The sequence below is a fragment of the Lactuca virosa genome, chromosome 2 (assembly GCF_052849685.1).
Source record: "Lactuca virosa cultivar CGN04683 chromosome 2, Lactuca_virosa_CGN04683_v6, whole genome shotgun sequence".
Taxonomy (NCBI): Eukaryota; Viridiplantae; Streptophyta; class Magnoliopsida; order Asterales; family Asteraceae; genus Lactuca; species Lactuca virosa.
In genome coordinates this window covers 201,027,045-201,043,710 of record NC_136427.1, presented here as the reverse complement: position 1 = coordinate 201,043,710, position 16,666 = coordinate 201,027,045, and the positions used below count along the sequence as shown (strand labels likewise).

The 16,666-nt window shown below is 34.1% G+C and overlaps 1 protein-coding gene across 1 annotated transcript; it reads right to left on the bottom strand.

Moving 5' to 3' along the window:
- Nucleotides 1-2,079: 2,079 nt before the first annotated feature.
- LOC145160010 (cysteine-rich receptor-like protein kinase 2) lies at nt 2,080-6,782 on the bottom strand. Its single transcript, XM_079079067.1, has 8 exons — nt 6,341-6,782; nt 4,422-4,834; nt 4,175-4,297; nt 3,874-3,989; nt 3,480-3,690; nt 3,156-3,387; nt 2,912-3,065; nt 2,080-2,697 (listed from the first exon to the last, which is right to left on the bottom strand). The coding sequence occupies exons 1-8, from the start codon at nt 6,715-6,717 to the stop codon at nt 2,311-2,313; spliced, it is 2,013 nt and encodes a 670-aa protein (XP_078935193.1). The 5' UTR covers nt 6,718-6,782; the 3' UTR covers nt 2,080-2,310.
- Between the last annotated feature and the right edge of the window lie 9,884 nt (nt 6,783-16,666).

The window sequence follows — 16,666 nt, the reverse complement described above, 5'->3', positions numbered from 1 at the left end:
ATTTGCAAATTTTCAAAAGTTTAGACTTTAAACACATAAAATGAAAAAACCACATAGACTAATTTTGCATTTTTGTCTTACATTTTTTTTTTGTGCAAAAAGCTTTTATTATTATTATTATTATTATTATTATTATATATTAAAGATATAAAAAGTTTTAACAGTAAAGTGGCACATTTTTTGTCAATTTTGGTCCTCCAATTTACAACATTGACCCTTCATCTTTATGCTTTTGTTCACAAACAACCCTTTCACTTTGGTTTGAATTTTTCATAACCCTCGCCTTTTATTACATATTATTAGTATTTAGTCTTTTGGCAGAAATGGTCCATCATTATTATTATTATTATTATTAGACAAAATTACACGATTGGTCCCTGTGGTTTACCAGATTTAACATTCTCTTTTTGGTTTTAAATTAATGTTTTATTTATTAGAAAATACTCACCCAATACCATAAATCCACCCACCATCTGTCATCACCACCACCACCACCGCCAAAATTACATAAATGGTCCATATGGTTTACCCATGGTTTGATTATATATATATATATATATATATATATATATATATATATATATATATATATATATATACATATATATTAAAGTTATGAAAAGTTTTAACAGTAAAGTGGCACCCTTTTTGTCAATTTTGGTCCTCCAACTTACAACATTGACCCTTCATCTTTATGCTTTTGTTCACAAACAACCCTTTCACTTTGGTTTGAATTTTTCATAACTCTCGCCTTTTATTACATATTATTAGTATTTAGTCTTTTGGCAGAAATGGTCTCTCATCATTATTATTAATATTGTTAGACAAAATTACACGATTGGTCCCTATGGTTTACCAGATTTAACATTCTCTTTTTGGTTTTAAATTAATGTTTTATTTATTAGAAAATACCCACCCAATACCATAAACCCACCCACCATCTGCCATCACCACCACCACCACCATCGCCAAAATTACATAAATGGTCCATATGGTTTACCCATGGTGACAAATTCAGTCCCTACTACCTGAAAAGACCAAATTACCCTCACATTAACGGACAAAAAGCAACCAACATGCTACTTTACTTTACAAAGCAATACCTTCCGACCTCGGCAACGCCGGGGAATCTTTTCTAGTTATTATTATTATTATTTGTCAAACATAATCTAACTTGAGGGGAGCTAAGAGCGTTAGAGTGAGTAAACAATCATAGATGACTACATTTTATAGATTTTTTAGAACGACGAAAGATTTATAAAAAACGATCGCAAAAGCTAGCAAGAAGCTAGCAAAACACAAAGTTACAGATTACGTGTTTTGAAAGGGGAAATACTCCAATCCATTCAATCGATGTTATACATTTTGCATTTATGTTTAACCCAAAAGAATAAGCAAACTTTAATGTGATCCACCAATTTTTTCTAGTTAAGTTCCTCCTTTCTGAAGATAACCTCGTTTTTAGATTTCCAAATGACTAAAATCGTCGTTCCAAAAAAATGTACCAACGAGTTTTAAAGCCTTTGAATTTTGCGAGTAGCTCGAATTAAAAAAGCCAACAAGTCCACCAAGGAGCCACTTCCACACCCATGTTAGCGACAAAACAATTCGGATTAAAATGATCAACAACTTCTTCATTCTTGTATCAGAAGGGACATAAGGTAGATGTCACTGATACACCTCTTCGAGCTAGCAGGGCGGCTCAACCAATTTGGAGACTCTAAGCAAACAAAAAAATTTAGGTCCTTCAGTTTTATAACTTAAACTAAATCCCAAACTATTTCTTAATGCATCTCAGCTAATCACTTATATAAAAATGAAGTTTGCTGAAGTTTTGATCTCCCAACCGATATTGGACTCAAAGGGTAGAGTTAATATGAAGCAAGAGGATGGTAGAGCTTATATAAGAGAGGAAAGTTGTTGAGTTTCATCCATGAGTGATGTGAGATATGTTAGTTTCCAAAATAAAATGAATGAAATGTAAGCAAAAAGATTCAAACATGAGACCCGTCAATCATGGGACTACCAAAATTACAAACATGTTATCATTTAATTGGGTAGAGGATTTGTAGGAACAAAAGTAAAAAGATATTTAATTTCTCACTAATTAAACCAAACTAGCACAACAATCATTTAGCTATGATCGGTGATTCCGTCCATCATGGGACTACCAAAATTACAAACACAATAATAGCCGTACATACCACAAAAGTTTCCTTGTCTAAGCTATTCTATTCCTACATATTGTACTTTATTCCTCGCATGATATATATATACAGAAAAAAATGTGAACACATTAACTAAAAAAATTTACCAAATATTTGCAACCTTGGTCCCCTTCTCCATTACATCTAGTTGGTCATCTGCTTTATTAATGCGTACATGTTCATTCGTCTCTGTTCCCTTTTGCTTTTGGAAAAGATCACCAGTGGCGATGGAATTCTTTATAGAGCCTATATGGATCCTCCGATTGTGATCAATGTAGGTAGGTCTGGTTAGTTGTCTCTCCCCCAATGATTGGCCATCTTGAAGCATCAAAAGCACTTCAGACATGGTTGGTCTATTAATAGCCGGTGACTGAGTGCACAACAAAGCAATCTCAATGATTTTCATCAAATGTTCTTCTTCATATTTTCTCGCGTCCATTGTCTCATCAACTAACTTCATATGTTCCTTATTCTCATACAACTTCCATGCCTGCCACCAATTGCAACCAATGAATTTTTGTCATGAAAATAATTCATGAGAATATCAGAGCAACAGAGAAAATATATATGTATGTTGGTGTGGAAAGAATTATCAATTACAAAACCATCTTGAGGTACCATGTGAAAACTAAAATGGCAACTCTTTGGTACTATTTTATGTTAAGGAAATATAAAAAGGAAAAAGTATTAATTTTATATCTCACATGTTCGATGAGGTACTCGGTTATAGGTCCATCAATGTTCACGTCATTACACCTTTGGCCACTAATGATTTCAAGAATCACTATACCAAGGCTGAAAGTGTCAACTTTATCTGATAAAAGACCATGACGTGCATATTCTGGTGCTGTATAGCCCCTGTTATTGTTATACATAGTAAAAATTAAAAAAGTCAGATTAGATGCATAATATGGAATGTAGAACAAATGTATTGTAAATCATACTTACAATGTCCCCGCAAACTTTGTGACAACATGACTTTGATCATCGGGTTGAAACTTTGCCAAACCAAAATCTGCTATTTTAGCTTGAAAATGGTCATCAAGGAGAATGTTGCTTGATTTTATATCTCTATGAATGATTTTTACATGGCATTCATTGTGTAGATGAGCGAGACCCCTGACTATCCCTACTATAATGTCATATCGTTGTTTCCAGTTCAAAGTCCCCCTTTTCGGACCTATGTGCAATGGCAATATATTTAAGTTTAGCAAATGTTTTGCGTATTTATATTTTCATGTGAATCCTCATATTTAAAGATAGCTTAATTACCCCATAGGAAGCTGTCAAGACTACCATTCGACATGTATTCCAGGACAAGTAGTAGATTGGATCCTTCACTTGACCATCCTAGAAGACGTAGAAGATTTCGATGATGAATTTGACTTATAAGAAAGATTTCATTTTCAAATTCTAGTTTTGCTCTTGCATCACGAACTTCTAGTTTCTTCACTGCTAGAACTTGATTATCCTCATGAATTGCCTATTAACCCATACAATAGACTATTATCCATAGTAATAATTAAGTATCTGTGCAGTTAATTACCTGAAGTACAGAATAATGCAGAAAGTATAGTCCCCTTTCTTTGTATATTATCTTATATATTTTGCTATTCTTGTTAATTATATTTTGCAATACATGATATAATTGGCTCTAATTCATTACCTTGAATACTTCACCAAATCCACCTCTCCCTATACTATTCTCTTCACTGAAATTATTGGTTGCCAGCTGCAAATGTTTATAATTGTAGTTGACTGCCCCCTTGAACACTGGTGCATCTAAAATATCACATGGTTCACGTAAAAACATAAGAAACTCAACATAATATTTCATATAAAAAGTATATTTCAGGAAGTAGTATGTGACACAAGTGTTGTCAGCTACATTTATTTAAAATTCTTTAATTTCCATGGGATTGGTCAAATGCTAATACGTCAGATACGTACATATATACATGAATTACCTTCTTCAGTCCTCTTAGACTTCTTCCACATAAGATAATATAATCCCAAAGCAATAACAAGAAAGAAGAGGCCTACACCCCCAACTGCTCCAGCAATTACGGGTACCTTATTTGACTTTTTTTCTGTAATATAGAATAATACAATCGTTACAAACTAACCAATTATGAAACTATTTCAATTTAAAATTTCAGGTAATTATGATGCATGGCAATAACAAAATGAAAGGAATAAAAAGAAATACCTCACCTTTTAGTAGATTTGTGATATCAATTGTCTGATTATCACTGAAAAATGGAGTGATTGAATATCTTGCGAAACACCCCTGATCAATAAACCTTCCTTCTGTATTAGGAAGACAGTTATATAGATTACTATGTGCTCTATTCAAGCAGTCTTGGCAAATAGTCCGGCTTGTATTTTCAACACACTGTGCAATGGCGTACACTGTTGCATTTTCATTTGAGACTTGTCTGGTGGATGCTACATACCAGTTAGGGGCTCTCGGAGTAGCAACTCTAATATCTGATAACAACTCATCAACAGCTTCACTAAAACTTGACGTCTGAGATGCCGACTGATTCCCACATATGTCAAGTGGAAGGAAGGTGATCTGCTCCACCGCAGATGGGTCATTGTAGTAATTGGGATAGTTCTCATACCTTAATAACAAATATATATAATAATTTTTAGAATCTCATTTGTGAACTTAATTAGTAGTAACATTTATATAATAAATGATTATTCAGTAACATGGAAAAACTAATAAAGTATATTACCGTTTACAAACGTAAAGAAATTATTATTTAAGATAATGACATTAAGTATGGTATTTCAAGATATGAAAATTACCAAAAGAAAAAATTCATCCTAGCTTGAGGCAATGGGCTACAATGTTTTTCAGAATAGATATTAAAATAAGATATAAATTAAATATGCACGGGATTAATTATATATATATATATATTAAATCCAAAGGAGCTTAGGAATAGTACATTTTTAGGCTTTAGCTTTTTGCCACAAAAGTTTACTGAATTTGACACTTTTAGTCCCTAAAGTCAAAATTTTTACATTTTTGCCTTTTAATTAAGTTTTTGTGCCTTAAGGTTTTTGCCACAATCTTTAATGACTTTGACACTTTTAGTCCTTGCAGTCAAAGGTTTTACATTTTGGTGTTTTTGCCACAAATCTTTAATGAACTTGACACTTTTCATCATTGTAGTCAAAACTTTTACATTTTGACATAAAAAACACAGAAAACTTCCTTTAAAATTTTGCCACCATATTTTCCCAACTTTGACAACTTGAACATTATTGCCACAACATTTTTGGATTTTCTCCACCAATGTCCCTTCTTTTCGTTGTACACTTTTGACATCTAATTTTAGGGGTTGTCGACTTTCTCCCCTATTTATGGTGATTTACAATTTCAGCACATATTTTTTAAAGTTTGCCGATTTTTTTCCATATTACCCCAAAAGCAGCGTAGCCGCGGGTTCTTTACTAGTTAGTATTATAAACAAATAACAACTTGCTATACCCATCACGTGCTCATCATTAATTCATTATTATTTTAGAGCAAAGTATTGAACTATTACTTTCGCAGCCACACAAACGAGACCAATGAGGAAACCGTCGGTGGACCTAGTATAGAGCCCTCAAATTTTCATAAATGTTTTTTCACCCTACCATTATGGGACAAAAGGAAAATAGCTCACTTGCTATTCGGTTCAAAATTTCCATTAGATTTTATCCAAATGATGTTTTTGTTTAGTTTAATGCATGGTATTTCAGATATGAAAACGAGAAGAAAAACTTATTCCAACTTGAGGTCCATGCATGGGCTACTTTGTTTTTTCAGCTTAGACATTAAAATAAGATATAAATTAGATGTAAACTGGACTTCATTATAAACAATCAACTATCGGGAAAAACAAAAAAGACCAGAGATGAAATGAGTGATGATACCAGGTTTTGGCGATATTATACAAAAAGCTAAAACGTGCAGTGTTTGTTATTCTGAAGCTTCATAACGAACAAATAATTAATTACGAGTATACAGTATAATTCTTTTTCATGACATGGATGATGTGAATCATGTTGCAGCACACATAATTAGCTTACCTTCGTTTACTTAATCATTCAATTGTAATAAGATAAAAGTTTACCTGACAAAGCAGTTATCAGAGAAAGCATAAGCACCATTGCCAGTTATGCAAGGCACGAGTTGAGATACACAAGAATTAAAACAGGCAACGCACTGAGCTTCGGAGAGGTACTGCCTGCACTGGGCGTCGCCAAAAACGGAGTCCCCGTCACTTAAACTCTGTGCCCTTGAATAAAATACGCCAGTGCTAGATAATTGACTTCTGAGTTGAGTAAGGGTTGAGTTCCGATTGTTGATAAAACTTGAGAGAATAATTGGAGGATTAGGACCACAGAATGATCTTACGGGTGCGTTGCCATTAATGTTTTCATCGCCATTCAACTGTGAAATTCCGGGCTCGATTAACAAGAATACAACCAAGACAACAATGATAGCCATCAGGCACCTTGATAAAAGAAAAAGAAAGATTAATATGGAAGAAGAGATAGAGGGTGGCGCATATATAACTTTTGCGCATTAAATTAGCATTGTATGCGTCCAACTTTATGTTCAATTGGTTAATATTAAAGTCAACTTGTTTAAACAAACAAAGCATCCCGTATACTGTGATTGAAAAAGGTCAGAAGGATAACGTGTTTTGATCATATTCCTTCCGGATAGTGACTGATCTGATGTGCTGATTAAAGTTGGAGTTGCGGTTGTTCAAAATAAACAATTATGAATTATCCACTAACTGTTTTAAAGAAGTGAAAATAATAAAAATTCGTCAAAAATAGTTTATAGATTTTCAATAAAGTAACCGTAAAATTTATTTTTACAAAATTAATTACGAATTTCGTTGGAAATCCAATGCGAAATTCAAATATTCCGAGAAACATCCTCCTAGTGGCTATTAAGCAACAAATTTCCAAATTTCTAAATATAAATACATTTCAAAGAAAACAAAATTAATTTTAATAAACACATCACTTTCACCGCAAGAAATCAAGGCAATAGCTAATACTTGGCGTCGTCGGTAAGTCCGGTCGGAGTGGCATAAACCGCAAACCACGGTGGGTGATGTGTCACCGCAGTAGTACGTTTAACACGAGTACACGGCACCGTCCAGTAGTGCTATAGTGCGGTAAAGCCACCGCGCAATAGTATCTCACCGCACCTCTTTTGTGACCGTTTTTAAACGGATAGTTTTCATAATATTTTTTTATTTTTTTTCTATTATAAATACACATTTTTACTTCACATTTCAAAGCACAAGACATGTCTTCAATGCTCAAGTAAATTTCGTTATCAATGATTTTTATGAGAATTTCTTCGACGATACAAATGACGAATCGGAGATGTTTGTAGATGATTTTAGCGAGAAATATAATAACGTTATGAACGACTATGATTAGGTGTGATGTACTATTCTACAATGTTTCAAATATGTTTGTTTAGTTATGTCTTTTTTTAGTATGTTTTTTTTAATTAATGAAATGGTTTCGTTTCAAATTACATTTTTTTATATTAATTTTATATAATTAAATTTCATTTAATTAAAAAGAAAAGGAAAAAAATATGATGAGGTGTGATACTATTTCCTATCAATTTTGTGGGATGAGGGAGGGAGAGAAAAATAACGTGGCGCTGATTTGGCACGCCAAATGTATGGTAAAAGGAGGTACCATACCCACCGATCTAAAGGTGTCGTTGTTATTGCCTTGATCCATGATCCTTGTGCTCATAACCATAATCATTGATTAGCTTGGTAGATCGAACGACCGTCCCTCCCAATGCATTATTGTCGATAGCAATAGCAGCGACAATGTCGCCGCTAATAACCCCCAAAATGCCTATTTTTCTTTCCAGTTTTCTGGTATGTCGCCGCTAATACGATTTAAATTTTGCCACTAAGGCTTTTCGTTGCCATTAACGGTCGTGTCATTGCTAAAGCCTAGCACAATTAGAGGCGTTTTTGCCCATCTTTCCTCTTTGCATTTTTTTCTACCTTTCTCTCCTTCGGCTATAGCGATGACACCATGCCTGTCACACCCCGACCTATCGACGGAAACGTCGGGCGGTGCGATGTTAGGATGTTGGATCACAGATAAGGATTTCACCTGCCATTCACACTACAAGAGAAATTACTTACAGTCACACCAAAAAAAGTGTGACCATATGCATATAGTGACATTTTATTTTTTCACTGAAAGTGTGACGGAAGGTGACACCATCGTATGGGTCTTATGGTCACTTTAAAATGTAGTGTCCGTATGAGATGAAAACATGTGGTCGTATTATAAAAGTGTGGCAAATTTGTACGGAAATGTTTTCCATAAATATCCAATATTGTAGCGTTAAACCGTCAATAGACACATTTATTTAGTAACTGTGGTGACTGTATATCACTAACTTGCGACATTCATGATGTTTTAGTGTAGTTGTTTTCTTTTATATTATCACACAGTTTAATTTTTGTTAAAACTATTGTGTATCTTTTGTAAACATGTAATTACGCTGAGCATGACCATGTTTGGTAAATGGACACATATAATTAATTCCATAAGTGACGAATTGCTAATAATTAGTCACAAAAAACAATCAATTTTTGTGACTATAGCTTATCGTACAGAGACACATAATTAAGTGAAATACAATCATAACTATTATAAAGACACACATTTTGTTAAAATTAAGGACTATTCGGTATCGTAATAAGACTATTGGGTATATTTTAGATACATATAATTACGGTGAACATGACCATGTTAGGTAAATGGACACATATAATTAAATTTATAAGTGACGATTTGCTAGTATTTCGTCACAACAACAATCAATTATGGTATCTATTGTTAACCATTTAGCCACACGTTAAAATATGATGTAAAGTAACCATTGTATAATTATAGAGACATTGAAAACCAATAAAACATGGCCAAATTTATATTAAAGCCTCTTTAATTTAATATTTATTGTTACTTTTTATACAATTTTAGACACATCAAAATAATTTAAATTAAAGTAACCAAACTCAACAATATGAAACAAAAGTAAAATTCATAATTTGATATTACTAATAATTAAAATCCAAATCCATACATTAAATTCCTAATTAAAATACCAAAAAAAAAAAGAAAATTGTTCTAATTTCAATAATTTAAATAATGGTAAAAAAATCAAACACATCATAAACCAAAACCTAAACATAACTAGACATTCTTCTTATTTGTATTGCTCCTTGTCTTCTTGAGAAGGGCATCCGATGAGATGTAAGTTGGTTTCCTTTTCTTTGAGTTTTGATGTTGATGTTCTTGATGTGATATAATTTCTGGTACCTATAACAACAACATTGAAACAAAAAAAATTGAGTACATCAAAACCTTAGTATACTACTTAATGAAGAAAATAAAGTGTAATGCAGAAAGTAGTGAACATAATTAAACAAACCTTTGACTCGGGTTGCACAAGGTATTTTGGTCATGGAACAAAACTTTTATATGCATCCTCAACTAATGTGAATTCTCCAGTTTTATGGGGTAGAAATGCTTGTTTTATTACCACTTCATCAATGGAAACTCTATAGCAATCATCGTGTAGAGGAACTCCATGAATGAATTGTCTTTCTGATGATAAGTGAATTGTACCACGAGCAACGATGTTCCATTTATATGGATGTGATAGAGTACACTTGATTGGCTACAATGATAAGTAATATTATAACCAGAAAAAAAGACAGAAATGTATATTCAACATGTAAAAAACACTTACCTGGTGAAGGGGTTTATTTGGTGAAACTGTTGGTATGTCAGGATTGATAGTGACAGTCTTAGAGTCAACATCTTTTCTGGTGGGTTTTGTATTTGCCTAATATAAAGGTTTAAGACATATATGTAAAATTATATTTTAATATAAAAGATAAATTAAAAGTGTTGAAAACTGTAAAGTAAGTATAAACTACTGTTGCAGATTTCATGAAAATCAATTGTGTATCGGGAGTTGCAGTTGTAGAGTTGGTTTGAACTTGTTTCTTGGTGGGTTTTGCAATAATCTAAATAAATTAAAGTCCCAAGTGAAAAAACAGAAATTAGTATCAAAAAAAGTATATCAATGATTATCTTATAAAATGATAACATACTGGTGTTACAGGTTCTGATGGTTGCTTGGTTTTGAAACTAACAGGAGTTGTTTCACTACTTTCAACAATCTTGTCACTTGAAATACCCTAGCAAATATAAAGAAACATGGAAAATGTCTAAAAAAAATGCAATTTACAAGTAAGATTGAAAATGCATGTTGTTAATAAGATTACTTACACCAGTATGAGACAGATTTTGAAAGTTAGCTCCTTTTGCATTAAGATGAGCCAAAACTAGCTTTAGTGTTTGATCTTGTTCATTAACCTTTGTAAACAAAGCCTTGAGTTCAACATCTTTTTTCTCAAGCTCAAGTTTTCCATTATGCAGTGCAACCTTAAGATCTTTAATTTCTTCCTTAGATGATCCTTTGCTACGAGGAACATTGAAATATATGTTGTAAGTGACTCCTGTGCCAACACCCTTTAAAAATCCTCCATTTTCCTTGCCAAAAACTAAGGTCATGGCATCCGTGCCTGGTTCAACATTAACTTGTCCTTCTTTTATCTGCTTTTCTTGTTCCATCTAGCACACAAAATATTAATAATTATTGTCCTAATAAAACTAATTAAAATCTTTATAGTAATAGTAATAAAAAAGTTTATTGAAGTTACTAGTTTATCCGCCATGAGTTTAACATCTTCATCCTTAAATACTCCTTTACTTTGACGTCCTTTACACCACATAATTGACCTTAGGGGGCATTTCTTCCTTTGAAATCACTTTCTCTTCAATCTTGATAAAAAAATTAAATTGTAAACAATATAAAATAAAATTCTGTTAAGTAGCATACTATGAAGGTAATATAATGGATCATATAGCTAAAAACAAAGCTTACCAACTTCCGCCTAAGAGTAGTATACCCCCTTTGTCCCATCTGATGAGCGTACTTTGACATCTTGCGCGCTTTGACTGTCTTTTGTGACACAACTTGTCTAAAAAAAAAAGATTTGTCAAGCACTTTTTGGTAATTTTATGATAAATAAATGAAGAAGTTTTGGGAAAAAGTTGTAACATTAAACTCCTCAGATTGCGTATATGTCACAAATTTGTTCCAATCATCTTTTTCAGTAATTATTGCCCGATATCGAGCAGGGATTTCTCCAAGCTTTTTGGAATTCCCTAGATGTGGCTTGATGTAAGCTACATACAATTTCCTTCTGAAGTTTCGTAGAAGGATACCAAGCCTATTCATCACAAATCTTTTTCCAGTTTCATCAACTTTAAAATAGCGCTAAAATGAAACAATAATGAATTTGTTAGTATTTCATACATGATTTGTAAATAAAATATAAGATGCAGTTAAAAAGAGTGAAAAAAATATTTACTGTAATCTCTTCCCAAAGTTTGTCCTTCACTTCCGGTTTTACTTTCTTCCAGCAAAGAGCACTTAATCCCACCTTCTCGCGGACAAGATCTCCCAAATAACTAACAAACACTGCATTATTCTTCCCTGTAAACTTACCAAATTCATCAAACTTCACACGTTTTTTTCTACCACCAGAATTGACATACTCGGTCTTCAGCTTTGACAATCGAGTCAGTCCCCTCTTCCTAGGTGACCTTGTAGGAACTTTGCTTTGCATTTCTTCTTCCGAATCTGAATGGCTATTGTAGTCAATGTCATTATTTTCACCATCTTCTGTGTCCGATTCATAAAATTGTATTCCATCATCTTGCTCATATTCCATATCATAGTCAAGCATATCCTCATGTTGTTCATTGTTCACCTCCATGATTCATCTGTTGACATGAAACATATGAATTAAGTTTGATTATTTGTATGTTTAATAAAAAGTATGACTAACTTATATTACATACAAAATTTCACATACACATTTCATCGAACAGTTGGTGTGCAACAAGCACAGTAATATGAAGAATCAAAAAATTTATGTTTTATGTATAATCCCCTAATCAATACAATCAATAACATTGACACCATATACAGAGAATATACTTACAGTAGAAATGCGTGATGAATGTTGTCGAATGATGAACTGAAATATAATCCAAGTGGGATCGATATAACCTAGAGAAAAACCACACAATGGTTGAAAAAATCAAAGTCTTTTAAATAATACATTGTTAGTACGTCCTAATTTGAGGGTGGTTACCAAATTTACCGGATTTTCCTTCATCTGATGGATTGATCTTCATAGTTTTGGCGGTGAGATAGATGAATACTTCCCGCGTTGATTTGGAGCCCAAAACAAAATGGAAAAAATGTTTGCCTCCCATTATATTTGCTTAATTTTGATTAACGAATTCAAATTTTTTCCAAATTTTGATCTGATAGTGAAGTCACACGATGAGAAGCATAAATCGTGGTTTGGAAACATGTTTTGGCTTTTGAAATATTATTACGAGTTATTAGATTTAAATAGAAATGTTACAACGTTGGTCCTTGTAAATTAACAATTTTACGTTAGGATATAACTATATCACTATTGGAAATAAAAAATATTTAACATTTAATTATGTATATACAATGGGATAATAGTATAATAAAACGAAAATAAGATAAAGGTCTAGTTAGCTTACTAATTTTTCCGTGTGAACACTTTGTTAAGATTTTTTATTTTATTTTATATTAAGTTAGAAAAAAAATCCATACACCGACTATAAACCCATTTCGGTCCTAAACCCGTACCCATATTAGAAACCCAACTTGGTCCCAAACCATTACCAACACCCATACATGACCTAATGATGGTCAACCATTACCAACACCCGACCACCTGGAAACCATACCCATATTAGAAACCCAATTTGGTCCCAAACCATTACCAACACCCATACATGACCTAATGATGGTCAACCATTACCAACACCCGACCACCTGGAAACCATACCCGTATTAGAAACCCAATGTGGTCCCAAACCATTACCAACACCCCTATATGACCTAATGTTGGTCAACCCGTACCAACACCCGACCACCTGCAACCCATACCCGTATTAGAAACCCAATTTGGTCTGAAACCATTACCAACACCCCTACATGACCTAATGTTGGTCAAACCGTACCAACACCCGACCACCTGCAACCCATACCCATATTAAAAACCCAATTTGGTCCCAAACCATTACCAACATCCCTACATGACCTAATGTTGGTCAACCATTACCAACACCCGACCACCTGGAAACCATACCCGTATTAGAAACCCAATTTGGTCCCAAACCATTACCAACACCCCTACATGACCTAATGTTGGTCAACCCGTACCAACACCCGACCACCTGCAACCCACACCCGTATTAGAAACCCAATTTGGTCCCAAACCATTACCAACACCCCTACATGACCTAATGTTGGTCAACCCGTACCAACACCCGACCACCTGCAACCCATGCCCATATTAAAAACCCAATTTGGTCCCAAACCATTACCAACACCCCTACATGACCTAATGTTGGTCAACCATTACCAACACCCGACCACCTGGAAACCATACCCATATTAGAAACCCAATATGGTCCCAAACCATTACCAACACCCCTACATGACCTAATGTTGGTCAACCCGTACCAACACCCGACCACCTGCAACCCATACCCGTATTAGAAACCCAATTTGGTCCCAAACCATTACCAACACCCCTACATGACCTAATGTTGGTCAACCCGTACCAACACCCGACCACCTGCAACCCATACCCGTATTAGAAACCCAATTTGGTCCCAAACCATTACCAACACCCCTACATGACCTAATGTTGGTCAACCATTACCAACCCCCGACCACCTGGAAACCATACCCGTATTAGAAACCCAATTTCGTCCCAAACCATTACCAACACTCCTACATGACCTAATGATGGTCAACCATTACCAACACCCGACCACCTGGAAACCATACTCGTATTAGAAACCCAATTTGGTCCCAAACCATTACCAACACCCCTACATGACCTAATGTTGGTCAATCCGTACCAACACCCGACCACCTGCAACCCATACGCGTATTAGAAACCCAATTTGGTCCCAAACCATTACCAACACCCCTACATGACCTAATGTTGGTCAACCCGTACCAACACCCGACCACTTGCAACCCATACCCGTATTAGAAACCCAATTTGCTCCCAAACCATTACCAATACCCCTACATGACGTAATGTTGGTCAACCATTACCAACACTCGACCACCTGGAAACCATACCCGTATTAGAAACCCAATTTGGTCCGAAACCATTACCAACACCCCTATATGACCTAATGATGGTCAACCATTACCAACACCCGACCACCTGGAAACCATACCCGTATTAGAAACCCAATTTGGTCCCAAACCATTACCAACACCCCTACATGACCTAATGAGGATCAACCCGTACCAACACCCGACCACCTGCAACCCATACCCGTATTAGAAACCCAATTTGGTCCCAAACCATACCCATATTAATTTAAAAAATGATTTTATATATTTATAATTAATTTATATATAAATTTATATTTTGTATGGTAATAATAGAAACAAAGCAAGTATGGATGTTACACTTATTTAATATTATATATATTAATGTAAATAATATATTAATGTATAACACAATATCGATAATCATTATCACAGCCGTCGTTCAAATTGCACCTCCCCTGTAGCCTGCTATTAATCAGAAGTGATGGCCTGCGTCGATGTCCCTTCAGCTCCGAATGACGATCCATTTAAAGCCTCCCCTTATATCAAAATCGTCATTCTGACATCTTCATTACCAACATACGATAACTTCTATTATTTGCTCCTCATCTATGAAAACAACTCCGACGATCAATGGAAACAAAGATGAATGATGATCCATGGGCAAATCCGAGATTCCAACTCTGGAGTGTAAGCAGTGAACCACCGCAAAACACACCATTAGTAGAGTACGGGAAAGCAAACGATAAGAGATTCACCATTAGAGTTGTACATGGTGGGTTTTTTACAGACTATCCAGTTAAGTCATATCAAACGACAAAAGTTAACTTTATTTCATATGTCAACATCGACTTGCTGAACATGGAGATGCTTGGTCGTTTTTCGAAAAGCTTGGGGTATACAACTATGGGTAACTGGTATCATATGCCAACCGAAGTAAACTGTGGGTTGTCAATGATTCCAGTTCTGAATCATGATTGTTTGGGAACTTTCAAGATGATTGTTAGGGAACACCAATTCCGAGAGATTGAACATCTATATGTTGAACATAGGCCTGTATTTGTTCCAACCAATTTCCCCTACTTTTTGATGAACTCACCATCCAAAAGAGTTGAGAGGCTTATTCATCTGTTTGTAACAGAACACCCAATGGCAACAGTTGATGATGTAATAGAATACATCAGGCATATGCTAAACATGACCATTCCAAGAGAAAAAATGGAAGATGCAATGGACATGGCAAAGGAGAATGTGATAGCATGGAAAAATATAGTGTAGGGGACCTATGTTGTACTCCATTTTGTGTTTAATATAGAGTACATATGAAACTCTTTTTTGTAAGCAATATGATGTTGTTTTGATTATAACTGTCTTAGGGGCAAAATGGGAATTAATTATAATTATAATTTTATGTTGTTATTTATATTGTGTTTCATACTTATAACTGAGTCAGTATTGTCCCTGTTTTGCTGCATTGTTTTGTAAACAAAGCAATGTAATTTTAAACTTATTTCCACTTTAGAGGTAAGTTATTGGTTAGATTATTTAGTTTGTCCCATGTTTGTTATCAACATATGGAGATTATGCTAAAGCAGGGGTATATCCGTCAATTAATTGTTTTAATCATAAAAGAAAGAAAATGTTATAATTTCCCATTGAAACTGTGTTTAAGATATAAGGGTATAATGGTCATTCAGTATATATAATGAAAAGAAAAAGGAAACATCATCTAAGGGTATGTATCATCATAGTATTGTCCCTGTTTTGCTGTATTGTTTTGTAAACAAAGCAATGTACTTTTCAACTTATTTCCACTTTAGAGGTAAGTTATTGGTTAGATTATTTAGTTTGTCCCATGTTTGTTATCAACATATGGAGATTATGCTAAAGCAAGGGTATATCCATCAATTAATTGTTTTTATCATAAAAGAAAGAAAATGTTATAATTTCCCATTAAAACTGTATTTGAGATATAAGGGTATAATGGTCATTTAGTATATATAATGAAAAGAAAAAGGAAACATCATCTAAGGGTATGCATCATCATAGTATTGATAGAAAAAAAAATAAGTTTATCTTGGATACATATATGATGTGCATAACTACAATTAAACAATAAGAGTGT